This window comes from Misgurnus anguillicaudatus, chromosome 10 (assembly GCF_027580225.2).
Source record: "Misgurnus anguillicaudatus chromosome 10, ASM2758022v2, whole genome shotgun sequence".
NCBI classification, from domain to species: Eukaryota; Metazoa; Chordata; class Actinopteri; order Cypriniformes; family Cobitidae; genus Misgurnus; species Misgurnus anguillicaudatus.
This window is the reverse complement of record NC_073346.2, coordinates 18635600-18651464: the sequence shown is the minus strand read 5'-3', so window position 1 is coordinate 18651464 and position 15865 is coordinate 18635600. Positions and strand designations below refer to the sequence as shown.

Here is a 15865-nt window from a genome sequence, read left to right as displayed (position 1 = left end):
AGGGGCGTGTCGCCCAGATTTACTTCCCCGGTCTGCATTTCCCCCAGACATACGTTCGTCTCCCACACAAAAACATAATTTTATTCAAAAAATGTAAAATTCCGCGTTAATACTAGATTCCGTGTTAATTAGCCAATTCCGTGATTCCGTCCGCGATTCCGTGATCGCGGAAATTATAGGGCCCTAGGTTAGTTGTGAATAAACCAAATAAACCCACTATGGCTGAGATTACTGCAGGTTCTCTTTCTGGACCTGACCTTATGTTTTTTGATACTACTGATAAAAACAGTGACATTATTGTAGGTACAGAAAACATGACAACTAATGATGTGCAGGTCAGTGAGGGTGTTGTTGAACTGGGGATGGAAACAGAGTCTATATTCAAAGTCCCCACAAAAAGGAAAAAAAATTGTCAGAGTAAGGCAATTAAACAAGTAAAAAAAGACAAAAATGAAAATGAAAGTTTAATCTCAGATAATGATGCTGATTCTACAGACTCAAATACCTCTGACTGTTCTTATCTTTCATCGCAAAATGAAAATGAAAATAATACAACATTATATAAAGTTGATGACATTTGCAAATTTTTGAAAGAAACTAAAGGATTACCTGGAGTTCAGGTTGAAGATTACTTTCCTGATCGATTAACTTTTATTAATGATGCTAAGATTTTAATGAAAGAAGGTGCTTTTGTTGATAAAGAAGTGTATCGTCTCAGGAAGTTTGTGAGCAAACTCAAAAAGAAAATCCTTAAAGATGAACAACAAGAGATGGTGTAATTTCTTTTTTTTGGTAAACGTTTTTGCTTTACTGGCTGTTTCTTTTATTTTTTGTTTCTTTAAAAAATCATTTATTATGAGAGATTTTAAAATTGGAACTCTCAATTTAAATGGTGCTAGAGACAGTCAGAAGAGAATGGTTTTGTTTGAATTTATAAAACAAAAGCACTTTGATGTCATTTTTGTTCAGGAATCACATACTGATTTAAATAATGAGATACATTGGAAAAAAGAATGGGATGGTCAAATTTATATGAGTCATCTGGCTTCTAACAGTGGAGGTGTAGCTATTTTGTTTTCAAGGCAATTTTTACCAAGTTCTTGTGAAATAGAGGAAATAGTTAAAGGGCGTTTTTTAAAAATTAAAGCTAAGGTTGAAAATGTTGTAATTAATTTGTTAAATATTTATGCTCCCACAAGGGGAGCTGAAAGAATAGTCTTTTTTGAAAAAATTAATGAAGTTATGAAAGATCTAAATTCAGAAGAAATGTTGTTCCTAGGTGGAGATTTTAATTGTACAATAAATTATAAATTAGATAGAAATCACCTTGAGCCACATATTGCATCACAAAAAGCCCTTACTCAAATAATAAAAACATTTGATTTATGTGATATTTGGAGGAAAGTACATGATAGAAACAGACAATATACTTGGGCACATAGTAGAGAGAATCTTATTTCTATGGCAAGACTGGATAGGCTTTATGTGTTTAACTTTCAAGCAAATCTTGTTAGAGATTGTAAAATAATTCCAGTTAGTTTTTCTGATCACTGTTCAGTTATTGGGAATTTTTTTTATTAATTCTGTGATTTTAAAGAGTGCTTATTGGCATTTAAACACATCACTTTTGAAAGATAAGAATTTTATAGAGATTTTTAAAGTATTTTGGGAAAATTTTAAAGAACAAAAACTTTTTTATACTTCTTTACAACAATGGTGGGATTGTGGCAAAGTCCACATTAAGCAGTTATGTCAGGAATATACGTTCAATGTTACAAAAGAAATGGCCCAATCAATGAAAAAGTTAGAAAATCAAATAGTAGAACTTTTGTGTACAACAGCTTCTACAGGCGATGGTAATTGCTTTGAAAGTAGTAAATCTAAAAAAGAAATGATTGCAGATTTATTAGGTGTGAAAGCACAAGGTGAATTAATTCGCTCGCGATTTCAAAGTATTACACAAATGGATGCACCATCTAAGTTTTTCTTTAACTTAGAAAGAAAAAATGGTCAAAGCCGTATTATTCATTCTTTGCGTTCTAACCAAGGAAAAGAACTTACTGAACATAGTGAAATACGTAAACATGCTGTTAATTTTTACTCGGATTTATATACATGTGAGTTGTCTCAAAGAGAAAATGAAAGTTTTGTTTTTTTGAATGACCTTCCAAAAATTGGAGAAGAAGCCAACAATATGCTTGAACAATCTCTGTCAAAAGACGAATTATACATGGCTATGATGAGCATGGAAAATGGAAAGACTCCTGGTATTGATGGGATTCCCGTTGATTTTTATAAAATTTTATGGCCAGTGATTAGTGAAGATTTTTATTTGGTTCTTAATGATAGTTTAAACAAAGGATTGTTACCGTTAAGTTGTAGAAGAGCTGTTATCACTTTGTTGCCTAAGAAAGGGGATCTTCAGAATATAAGCAATTGGAGGCCAATATCGCTTTTATGTGCCGATTACAAAATATTATCAAAGGCTTTAGCCACTAGGCTAAGTAAAGTGTTGAGTCAGGTAATACACCCTGATCAAAACTATTGTATACCCAATAGATCAATCCTTGACAATATATCGTTAGTCCGAGATGTCATTGAGGTTGCAAAGTTATTTGATGTAAATTGTGGTCTGATTTCGCTTGACCAAGAAAAAGCTTTTGACCGTGTTGAACACGCATATTTGAGAGATGTTTTAGAGGCTTTTGGTTTTAGTCAGGTTTTTATAAATATGATTGAAGCCATGTATAATAACATTGAAAGTATACTTAAAGTCAATGGTGGTTTGAGTGCTCCTTTTGAAGTGCAGAGGGGAGTTAGACAGGGATGTGCTATGTCAGGAATGCTATACTCACTGGCCATTGAACCCCTACTTCATAAATTAAGAACAAAGTTGAATGGTTTTTATATACCACACTGTAATGCTTCTGTGCATCTATCTGCTTATGCTGATGATATAATTGTTTTTATTTCTGATGCTGATGATGTTACAAAAATGGAGACAATTGTTAATGATTTTAATAAAATTTCTTCTGCTAAAGTCAATTGGTTAAAGAGTGAAGCCCTTTTAATGGGTGATTGGAATGAAGGACCTCCTACTTTACCTGGAAGTTTAACTTGGAAGAAATGTGGTTTAAAATACCTTGGAGTTTTTCTGGGTAATGAAGACTTTGTTCAAAAGAACTGGGATTGCATGCTAGGAAAAATAAGAGGACGTCTCCAGAAATGGAAATGGTTACTTCCACAACTGTCGTACAGGGGTCGGATACTTATAATTAATAACTTAGTGGGGTCCTCTCTATGGCATAAACTTGCATGCGTAGATCCACCTGTGGGACTTTTACCAAAACTTCAAAGAGAAATGGTTAATTTTTTCTGGGACAATCTACACTGGACTCCTCAGAGTGTTCTTTTTCTGCAAAGAGAGGAAGGAGGTCAAGGTTTGGTAAATCTTGTTAGTAGAGGAGCGACCTATCGGTTACAATTTATTCAACGATTACTCATGGGACCTCAAAATGTAGTGTGGAAGCCATTGGCTCAAAGCATTTTGCGTAGAGTGAATGGAATGGGACTTCATGCTGCGCTTTTCTTGATGGATTTTATTTACCTAGATTTAACTGGACTACCTTCCTTTTATAAAAGTCTCTTTAAAGTGTGGAGACTTTTTAAACATCAATGGACTGAGTCAGCTACTTCTCTTTTTTGGTTGCTTGAGGAACCTGTGATCTTTGGAAGTCGCTTTGATGTGTCAGGAAATGACATTCCAGGACTTAAAGATTTACTTGTGTCAAAAAATATGTTTCAATTGAAAGATATTGTTGACAAAGCAGGACCTGGACTAAAAAACGTTGAAAATCTTGCTTTACATCTGGGTATAAGATCAGTGAGATTTGCTAAAAAGTTTCTAGACAAACTGAGTTGTGTTTTAAATTTTGAAGAAAAAAACATACTTGAAGAATATAGCATGGGTCTTATTTACACTGATGCTGATGATTTTTTTCCAGACATCAATTTGATACCTGATCTTGAAGAATTCAGTTTTAATAGTCCTTTGTTGTGCTTGAAAGAAAATGAAATTGTAGATTTTTGCACAGCTAAAGGAAAGGTGCTTTACAGATATATTGTGAAGCTTACTAATAAAAACATGTTAAAAGATAGAACTGATACAGTTTGGAGAAACAATTTAGGATTGACAGAGGAAATTAAACCACAGTGGAGAGTACTGTACAAACCACCATTGACTAAAAGAGCAGGAGATCTCCAGTGGAGAATTTTGCACGGTGCCATAGCTGTAAATTCTTTTGTGACAAAAATGAATCCCAATACAAATGAGAATTGTCCTTTTTGTTTACAGAGAGAAACAATTTTTCATTGTTTTATGAATTGTGAAAGACTTTCTCCACTTTTTGAACTTTTAGATTTTTTATTTTCATTATTAAGTGTTTCTTTTACAAAGCAAGGTTTTATATTGGGTTTTAAATACAGTAAATTACAGAAATACAGGTGTCAGTTAATGAATTTCATTGTTGGTCAAGCTAAGCAGGCTATTTATATTTCTAGGAAAAATGAAATTGAACAGAAAAATGCACAAGACTTAGTTACAATTTTTAAGAATATGTTCAAATCAAGAATCTTTGTTGATTTCAACTATTACAAATTGATGAATGCAATCAGTGTCTTTAAGATTGAATGGTGCAGTGATGTTGGTATGTTTTCTGTTACAAATGATGAGTTGTATTTCATAGCTGAATTAATGTAATTTGTTTTTTTGTTTTTTTTAATGGTTTTTTCTTGAAATAACTGTTTTTTATAATAAAGTGGTTGTTAAAATTCAAATTCTCTCTCTCTCTCTCTCTCTCTCTCTCTCTCTCTCTCTCTCTCTCTGGTGATGTCACACACTGGAAGTAGCACAGAGACTCTTTTGGATGTCATTGTTTTAATGATTGAGTCAGACAGCAACAGAATGAGAGCACACACTTCAATGGAGGACAATGAAATACACAAACTTGTTAATGTAAAGATACTCTAAACAGATATTCTTACTTTTCTGTACTATACTTATTTTTAAATTCACTGTCTGTGTAATTTAATTCTGGGTTGTGTTGTCTGAATCTGCGTTCATCAGAGAGCAGCAATTTTAGAAACTCAGCATCTGCTCTGGGGCCTATACCATGAAGCTGGTTTAGTTGGTTAGCCAGCTTTGTTTAGGATTAGTTTGTGCAAATCCTGGGTTTTGGGTACCATGAAAATAGCTTTTACCAACAAGGCCTGCACATTGGCTTGGTTTTGTCAACCTGAAACTAATCCTGTAACCCTGAGTTTGTTTAGCCATTTTCATGATACGGGCCCATGGTGGTTTTACAGACACACACAGAAAATATAACACCGCCCCAAAAAATTTATTATATTATTTAATTATTTTCTTAGGCTTTGTTCCTGATGCAAACACTTACATGCACTTACAGGTGGGGAAATCTTTACAGTGTTATGAGGAATATAATGTTTGAATGGTAAGTAGTACATTACTTAATTTAATTGTTTATTTCTTTTGGGGAAGTTCAGTCAGACTGAAGCTCTTGCACAGATCACATACAGACAGATGTACTGCTGTAGTCATCAAGTTCATGTCTGAACCTTTATACTAAAACACTGAGTGATCAGCTTCTAGATAATTTTTTATTAAACATTTCAATCTCTTGTACAATTATAAATACACTTTGTTTTGTAAAAGAATGTGTTAACCTGTGGTGGATCTAAAGTTTAATAATTAAAGTTAATCTTTTTCACTTCTGTGTATACAGATGCATCCTTTGTGGTCAGCAAAAGCAATCTGAGTGGCTGAGGCTTGCTGTGATGTCATTCCTGAACGACCAATGAAGGAATCTGCAGCGTATTCAATGTCTCTGGTCTGTGAAGTGTTTTTATTGTTTTTGCCTGAGTTTACTGTGACAACAGCATATGTGATTTCTCCCTACAGGTAAAAAGAGTAAATACAGATCAGCAGTAAATAAATGTCATTATATTATTCATTAAAGAGCCCTTTACAGTATACTGACCTATATGATTCTTGTGATAAACCTTATAATTTATAAAAAGATCTTTAGGATTTTACTACGTATTGTGATTTATAACAATTTATCTCTTGGTTAGTTATGTTATTATTTTAGCAGTAGTCTTACTGCTTACTGCACTTTCTGACTTGTACTGTATTTACAGAAGATCGTTTTGATGAATATCATGATATATCATATGAATATGTCACGGCAAGGGGCTGGCTGCTAAACCTAAAGCCACGCCCCTTCTCAATTTCCACCTCGAGGAGGTCCCCAAAGCCACACCCAATGACCAAACAACACGAGAGCAGGTAAGTATTAAAACAAACTTTATTTAAATATTTAAAATAACTGGGGGAAATGGGGAAAGGGGCAATTAAAACTAACTCCTCTCTGCCTTCCAGACAGGCCACAGCACGGGAGAGGGGCAGAAAGGGGGAAGAGCGACGGGGGCTCCAGGGACTGGTGACCCAAGTGTAGGGGGGAGGGGACGGGGGAACACAGGCTCCTGCCAATCCCACTATCCGTGGCGCCCTCCTCTTCTCTCCTGGAGGCAAAAGACAAGCAGTATGAATTTTGGGGTTGTATCTCTCTCTCTCTCCTGTGATACCTGCGCCACGTCGGGCCGATACTCCTCTGCTCACTCCACTGGGTGTTTCTCTCCACAGGGTTTGACTGGGACGCGAAGACTCGTTCAACCTGGGCTAGGATCGCCTTCGCCTGTTGGCTTGCTGGTAACTCGTGGTAAGTATGGTCTTCCTTCCACCGGTCACTCTCCTGACCTTCGCTCTCGCCTTGTCTCTTTCCTCACAGGTCACTTAGACACAATGACACAGTTAGTGCAGCTTAATTACTTCTCACCTCTCTGCAGTTTACAGCTCAGGCGTGTGTGTCTGCCCACAGTTCGTTCTACTGACGTTCACTCTTGTTCTCTCTTCCTTTACAGGCAGCTTGGATACAATAACACAGTTAGTGCAACTTGGGTACTTCTCACCTCTCTGCTGTTTACAGCTCAGGCGTGTGTGACTGTCCACAGTTCGTTCTACTGGCGTTCACTCTTGTTCTCTCTTCCTTTACAGGCAGCTTGGATACAATAACACAGTTAGTGCAACTTGGGTACTTCTCACCTCTCTGCTGTTTACAGCTCAGGCGTGGGTGACTGTCCACAGTTCGTTCTACTGGCGTTCACTCTTGTTCTCTCTTCCTTCACAGGCAGCTTGGATACAATAACACAGTTAGTGCAACTTGGGTACTTCTCACCTCTCTGCTGTTTACAGCTCAGGCGTGTGTGACTGTCCACAGTTCGTTCTACTGACGTTCACTCTTGTTCTCTCTTCCTTTACAGGCAGCTTGGATACAATAACACAGTTAGTGCAACTTGGGTACTTCTCACCTCTCTGCTGTTTACAGCTCAGGCGTGGGTGACTGTCCACAGTTCGTTTTACTGACGTTCACTCTCGTTCTCTTTTCCTTTACAGGTAGCTTGGATACAATAACACAGTTCGTGCAACTTGGGTACTTCTCACCTCTCTGCTGTTTACAACTCTGGGTAAGCGCAGCTTTTCCTCAGCTCGCTATACGGTGTTTTGGTCGACAATACTCAGGGCGGCTTACGACAACTGGCCTGCACAGAAGGCAAACGGCGACGATCTTCCTAAGGGGGCGCCGGGGGCAAAAACCCTCTCGGCGAATCCGCTAGTCAGCAGGGGGGGCGAATCGTCACACCGTCTCACCGGGCCGAGCGCTGCCCTGTCCTCAATGCCCGTAGGCCGATCGAATACCAGACAGGGGCGCCCCTTTGTAGAGACCACGGGGCGGCGGAACTCCTTCGCCCTTCACTCTGCCACAGATGGAACACACAGGTAAAGTAGCAATATACAGGTACGTGTTTGTACTCACACACACACACTGCCAGCTTCCAGGTTTTCACCGCCGCACTCTGCAACTGTCAACACACCGACGGGGCAACTTCCACGGCCCACACCGTCACTGTTCACTTAAATCGCACACAGCATACAATAGTTAATGTTCACACAGCCGTCAGCCTCTCCGTCTCTTCCTCAGTGGAGGGGATGATGCGGGGTACGTCTGACAAGACACACAGCACTTGCACAGCAACCCACAGCAAATACACAGCACCACTTCAACGTGAAAAGGTTTTCAAAGGACATAGACTCACCCACCACTCTACAGGTGCACACACGCGACGCCCAGCGTCCTCCACTTCGCTAAGGGCAGATGGGGGCGATGACACTACGGCCGGAGCTTCTAGGTCTGCTGCTATGGCGATGTAATCCACTTATTCCTGCGGCTCACCTACCACGCTCGATCGGGGGTAGGGCCGCTTTCCTCTTCCTAGAGCGTTCAACAATACACAAGTTGGTAGCTATGGTTTCAGATCAAATCTAGAGCCAATACTCACGGCGATCTCCTGGGTAAACAGTTACAACCAGCTTCGTTTCCTTAATCCTTGGTTACTCCAAACGTGTCACATTTACCGTTGTTTTCTTCTACCCACAGGGTTTCTGCTTACGGTAACATCCGCTGAGAACTATGAGAGGGAAAGAGAGAAAGTGCAACCAACTGCCAACACGTAACGGACGAGCACAGCTCCGTACTTCAACTCACAACTAACGCAACAAACTGTGGTTTACACTGTCCTAAAATACTCCTCTGTATGCTGTAATCCTCCAATCAACCGGCGTTCTCCTTAAACGCCCACAGCTGCGCTCTATTTCGCTGATTACAGCCCTTGCGATGCTACCGGATGTCCGGTGTTTCCTCTTCCCGGTCTGGGCGGAAACATCCGGGCGGAACCAAAGTTTCCCGACTTTCGGTTCCGCCCAAAAGATCGTCACCTTGTGACATCTATATTTCACAAATGAAAGAAAGACATCAGGTATCAGCATCTCATTCTCTCCTAATGCTAAAGTTTCCTGTTTTATCTGCTTTCACCCTGATATAACAGACATGTTTCTGTGCTCTGCATATTATAAAGCTCTGAATAATGTGCAAACCAAAAGACAAATATTTCCAATACTGTAAAATCGTATTAATAGTAACACATTACTTAAAAATATATTTTTTCTGGCTACCTCCTTGCTGGTTTCTATTATCTGCAGTACAAACCATGGTACAAATGGTTTCAGCAGAATCACTGTTTCTTTTTAAATCAAAAACTTAGCTCGCTAGTGACCAGTCATCCAGAAAAAGGCCAGGTGTGTTCATGTCGTGTGAGTTTGCATTAGCATACTTAATTCTGAGCTTAAAGAAAAACAGAAGATTTGATGTTATATTCTTTTATTATGGCTCATTCGATCTTCAACGTGTCGAAAACATAAATGAACACTGTGTAAAGTCTGGGAGGATGAAGAGAGCATTTTACTGGTTACTCTTTACTGGACCACCAGGAACTGTTTCCCAGAACTCATGTACTAATGTAATGTACTAATGTTGAGATATTTTCACCGAAATATATACCAAATTATTTTTAATGAGCGCCATAATAGCCTGTTAACTTTTGTCTGAATTAATACAAAATGAAGTCCGCACACTGAAAGATACTGCTCCATACAAACATTTATTTAATTAAAAGGCAACGTTTCGACCCTCAGGTCTTCATCAGGCACGTGCTTGATGAAGTATATGTGATTTCTGTGTGTTCTAACTTTTGTCTGAATGCCAAGGTATGGCGATTGCTCTGTACTCTTTCAACACGCCAAGCCAAGTGGCGGCCGGTGTTAGGATTATCATGTGTTGCTTGTCATTTCAAAATATGTGTTTCATCATGTGAACCATGTGAATCATGCATCTTGAAAAATATGTGCCTGCTGCACATGCGTTGAAAGTTTTATGATAAAAGAGACGTTCACGAAATTCTCGCAAGACGCTCACTTAACAGTAAACTCTGATTACACATGAGATTAAACAAGTATCTGAGAAACGCAAGCGTCTCTTTTATCATAAACCCCTTTGAGGTGTCTGCAGTAGGCTTGTATTTAGATGCGATGTACATAAGTTTACATGACACGACAAGCACATATTTTGAAATGACGAGCCACACACATGGCGGGCTACAAACATGTTGTGATGAACTTCGCATCGTGTGCCCTCGAAAAAGAAGTCACCGGCCACCACTGATGCCCCCCACCCACGCACGCACGCACGCACGCACGCACGGACGCACACACACACACACACACACACACACACACACACACACACACACACACACACACACACACACACACACACACATTCTGGTTTCCATGTTTTGTGGGGACATTCCATAGACGTAATGCATTTTATACCATACAAACTGTATATTCTATTCCCCTTACCTACCCCATTCCCTAAACCCTTCTCCTACTTTACATTTTCAAGAAACTTCATTTTGTTTGATTTATAAGCTTGTTTCCTCATGGGGACATCAAAATGTCCCCACGAGGTCACAAAAACACTGGTATTCCTATCTTTGTGGGGACAATTGGTCCCCACAATGTGATAATTACCCGGTACACACACACACACACACACACACACACACACACACACACACACACACACACACACACACACACACACACACACACACTATGCAGTGTGACTATGCAGTAGGCCATTGGTTCTTACAGTTTTTTCCATTTGCTAACACACAATTTTGCAAACTAGTCTGGTTTTATCAAAAAACTTAACACAATTTACAAAACCACACACCCAAATAGCAAAATACCACATATATCCTGCAAAATGAAGCACTCCAACCGAAACTACATATAACATTATCAAAATCAAACTTGGACACAAATTGGAACACACTTCATTCATATTACCAGATTTTTGTCTAACCAACTACACACAGTTGGGCATAATGAAAAGTGCACTTTTCTTTAGTATGCTTTGCCATAATACTAAAATATGTATTAGATTGTTCACATGCACAAAAATATTTGCAGATACACACACATGCTGTTGAATTTTTTTTATTTTTCACCAAACAAGTCATAACGCCTCGTCCCCATCACAGGCAATATATTCCCTTGCCAGACATCGAGGGAAGAAGCACCTTGAGCGCCTTATCCATCCCTAAATTGCACCAACATCAATCTCATCACATGTCTCTTCCATAGTCTGCAAAAGAGGCATGCGCACAAAGGGCTGGTGGTCATATACCTTCCATATAACTCTTCTACGGGGTTCAAAAATGGCAAGTATGGTGGGAGGTATTGCACGATAAATGTTTGGTAGTCAGCAAACCAGTTTTGGACTGGAGCTACACGATGAAAGCTCACATTGTGCCATACTGCAACGTACCGGTTTCTTTGGTCTACATCATTCATTCACTCTGATGGTATGAGAATGTTGTGGAGTCTTTCTAGAAATGTGAGAATATGGGCTGTGTTGTGGTCCAAGGTTGGCATGACGGTGGAGGACACCATCCATATTGGAGATGGCAGCACACATTGTGATGTTCCCACCTCGTTAGCCAGGAACATCTATAATGGCTCTGTGGCCAATGATGTACCTGTGGTCTTTTCTAGTGCTTACATCCTGATTGAAGTGTTAACATTTAACCATTCAGGTGTTTGGGCAGGTGGCACATATATTGGCCATTTAGCTCATGTATTGTCATTTTGAATGGTAGTGTTTTGAAAAGGCAAACATGTGACTTTATGTCAGATTGTTGTGTCTTGCGCAGAGAATCGTGTTCAGTGCACTTAAAAAGTGTCATTGTAAATTGCAAAATGTGTGTAAAGCAGAAAATGTGTTTAGACTTTTGGAGACTTGAGAAGAGGTGTTGCTCTCTGTGTGTCAGTTTAAATAGTTGTGCTGTTCATGTCATTTTAGTGTGTTAGCAATTGGAAAAAACTGTAACTCCAGTCCCCGGGCCCACCCCAGAATGTTTTAGATGTCTCCTTATATAAAACACCTGATTCCACTTATCAGACTCCTTTCAGAATGTTTGAAACTTTTCCTTAAATAACACACTTACAAGCTGATGAACTGAATCAGGTGTTTTATATATGGAGACATGATATGATAAGATATGTTCTGGGAGGGGGGGCCCGAGGACTGAAGTTGGGTGGTGCTAATACCTGACAGAACAAAAGAAAACTAACACACCCCAAACCATAAACATATCCTAAGGTCATACTGTATACGTTTTTTTTTTTAATATTTTATAAAGCCCTGAATATTATTGGCTTGCACAGAGACAACGGTATATAGACGGTTTCATCGGACGCACGTGATACACGTCTGGATCCGAACCGGTTTACTTCCGGTTTAGTTTTTTTAATGGTCTGACTATTTGCTAAACTGATCTCTTGAACAAATGCCTCGTTGAAAATAACAAATGTTTTGGTTTCCTAGGTAATCTGTGTGTTGTTTTTTTGCTTGTTATATAAATAAACTACGTTTAAAAACTTACATTTAAACGCGACAGGCGCTTGTTTATGTTGTTATTGTTGAAACAGTCTATTGTTATCCAGTTTTGTAGTTACAAATTAGCCCCATTCACTTTCAAAGTAAGAAAAATAATACTATCGAAGTGAATGAGGTTCATAAACGGTTTGATTACAAACAATCTAGTTTCCTGTTCATCAGAACAAATAAATGTATACAGGTTTGTAACAACATGAGAATGAGTAAACGATGAGAGAATTTTTATTTTTTTGATAAACTTTCCTTTAAGCAAGACTGAAGCATTAGGGAAGTGATTTCAATAAAGTAAATGATTGAAACGACTTTATGAGAGGTTTACACAAGTGACCTTATTTTCTGGGTGGCACAAATCTCAATCTTTATTTTATTACATGGGTTTTATTACATTAACATTCATTGAATCCTGGATGTACAGCTATAGATTATTTCTGACTTCTAACAACTGACAGCTCAGCCATGATGTTTCCTACTGGTTTGTATGGGATATTATTGATGTTATGCATTGGTAAGCCTTTAAAACACTTTAATGTTTGTTAATAAATAGTCAAGCTGTAGTTAACTGCTTCAAATATAACCATATAAGTCTGTCGATTACTACACGTAATCAACAGACTTTCAATAAAGTCTGTTGCTCATAATCTTTAAAAAATAGTTTCAACATTTTTCTATTTTGGAAACAGGATGTTTAGGTGAAAATCTGCAGTTTCCTGAGTTTAATGGGGCAACAGGAAAAAGCGTAGTGCTCGTCCCTGAAAACCCACCATTCACTTCTTCACAGATTATTTCAATTACATGGGCTTTTGGAGTGAATACTATTATTCTCTCAAACGCTGCTGGAACTTCAATATCTCCAGAATATGTTGGCAGAGTTAATCTGGACCACAACACAGCTGCTCTGGAGCTCAAGAACCTGATGCTGAATGATTCTGGGACATACAGGCTGACTGTATCAACAAGTGATTTCCAAAACTATATAGGACAAACTTCACTCAAAGTGTATGGTGAGTCTGGTAAAACTATTATTTGAGCATATACTTAATAAAACATATATTGATAGTGGTAGGGGTAATGAAAAAATACTTTTAAAAATAAAAACAAAGTGAAGATTTCTTAAGAAGCATAAATATTTGGTTATTATTAACAAGATTTAAGGATTCTGAATAATTTGTGCAAATTGCAATGACACTCAGTTGAATGTTTGGCAAACAGAAGGTCAAGCTTATGTTATATTGACTTATATTTAATTTGTGAATGAATGTCAGTTACTATAGTAAAAGCTAAATGAACAGATGGACAAAACTAGTGTGCTAAATGTTTGTTGTCTCTGGTGTAGAGTTTACTTCAGTGAGTTTATGTTTAATTTAGAAATATGCAGAATGTCCACAAATTCCCAGCATAAACTACAGGATGAATGCATTGTATTTTTGCATTATTTGATGGGTTTTAATTTTTAAAACTTTTTAATTATTTTGAATCCAACAGATCCAATATGTTCGTCCACATTTAACCCAAACACAAGGTGAAACAATGCAGCATTTTGGAGTGTATTGTATCTGTTTGTTATTTACCAATATTTGTAGAAACCCGAAAACATATGCAAACCACATAAACATACAGGATCTTTTGCTTTATTTAGAAACAAACAAACAAACAAACAGTGTTTTGTATTTTCTCTTTCATCCAAACAGAAAGAGTATCTGACACAGCACTCATCGGTCCACAAGAATCATTAATAGAGGAAGAATCAAGTGCTAACATAACCTGTGAAGGAAGCGGTTACATCACTTCTGTGGAATGGATGAAAGATAATAATCCACTGACACCCAGCAACAGAATCAACTTCTCATCTGATAACAGATCAGTGTTGATCAGTCCAGTGATCAGATCAGACAGTGGAGAATATCAATGTACATTAAGAAACCCTTTCAGCTCTGATACTGCAAACCTCAGACTTATCATCAACTGTGAGCAGTTAAACATCAAGATTTGTATTTGAATTTGATGAAATATCTCAATTCTTTAATGCTCTGTTTACACATCTAACAATGAGTCTCTTGTCTGTGTTATAGATGGACCAGAAGATGTTTTTATTAACGGTCCTAATGAAGTAGATTTAGGCAGTCCTGTGTCACTGTCTTGCTCTGCCATTTCTGTACCTTCTGCTTCATTCACCTGGAGGTTTAATGGATCAGACACCGGTGTAACCACAAACACATTTACCATTAATAATAGTGACATCACACACAGTGGAGATTACATCTGCACAGCCCACAATGATGTCACAGAGATAAATGTCTCTCAAAGACATCTATTAGTAGTTAAAGGTAAGAGGAATATCTTTGCTTTTATAAAAAACTGTAATGTCAAGCAATAGTTGGTATTGTAATTGGAGTTTTAGTGGCAGTTGAAGGCATTTTTGGTTTGATTTTCTACTTTATAAAACAAAGACAACGTGAATAATTTAGAGACAAACTGTATAATTTGTAATATAGTATCACAAATTTTGTTAGTAAGTGTATGTGTGAGATCATATGTGTTTTTTTGTAAATCCACAGATTCTGGGCCGGGCAATAAAATTGCTGAGACCTCTACGATATATGAAAACATTGACTGTAAAAATAAACCCACCCTGAATATTTAAAACTGACCTGGAGCCCCCTATATTAATTTTATTTTTAATTCAACCTTTTAGCTGTGTTTTCTGATAAAATATAATAATTAATTTAAGTTATTTTATTTCAAACCGCCCCAAAGAATATTTAAGCTTTGAATATTATGAGGCTCCAATATTGATACAAAATGTTGAATCAATTGTATTTGTAAATCTCAAATTTGACTTTAAGAATATTGGCCATATGTCTATGGTTCATTTACATTAAGATAAGTTGCACTTAGTAATTTCTTTAGGAATAAAGAAACGTGTGTAGTTACACAACAAACACATAAAATCTATTCTAATGTTTTAATGTTTTATTCTAATGTCTTTATTTGGTATCACATGTAACCTGTTTAAGTTGAGATGTGGATACAGTGCTGATACTTATATGTTACTGTATTTACAGAAATAATATTGAATAATCTAAATGCTTTAAAAGTCTCTGTTTCTGCTACACAATTCTGTACAATAACATGGACATTTTGAGAAAGCAAAATGTAACCTGGAATTAGATCAGGCTAGACAGCAGTACCCAACCAACTACTATATAACCTGCTATATTGTGACAAAATAAAACTACCCACCTACCTTAGAGAAGAATAAAGTGAATGTTTTGGAAAGGCCAAGTCAAAAGTTCTGACCTTAAAATGATTGAAATGTTGGGGAAGGATGAGGAAACAAGCAGCTCGTGAGGAAACCCACCAATATTGAG

General features: G+C 37.7%; 1 protein-coding gene across 1 annotated transcript in view; it reads left to right on the top strand.

Moving 5' to 3' along the window:
• Positions 1-12979: 12979 nt before the first annotated feature.
• Positions 12980-15865, top strand: part of LOC141367377 (cell adhesion molecule CEACAM6-like) — a 43329-nt gene continuing 40443 nt past the window's right edge. The window contains exons 1-3 of the mRNA XM_073872718.1: positions 12980-13498; positions 14186-14461; positions 14567-14821. Coding sequence (XP_073728819.1) covers positions 13411-13498; positions 14186-14461; positions 14567-14821 — 619 coding nt within the window. The 5' untranslated portion in view covers positions 12980-13410. The remainder of the gene's footprint in view (positions 13499-14185; positions 14462-14566; positions 14822-15865) is intronic.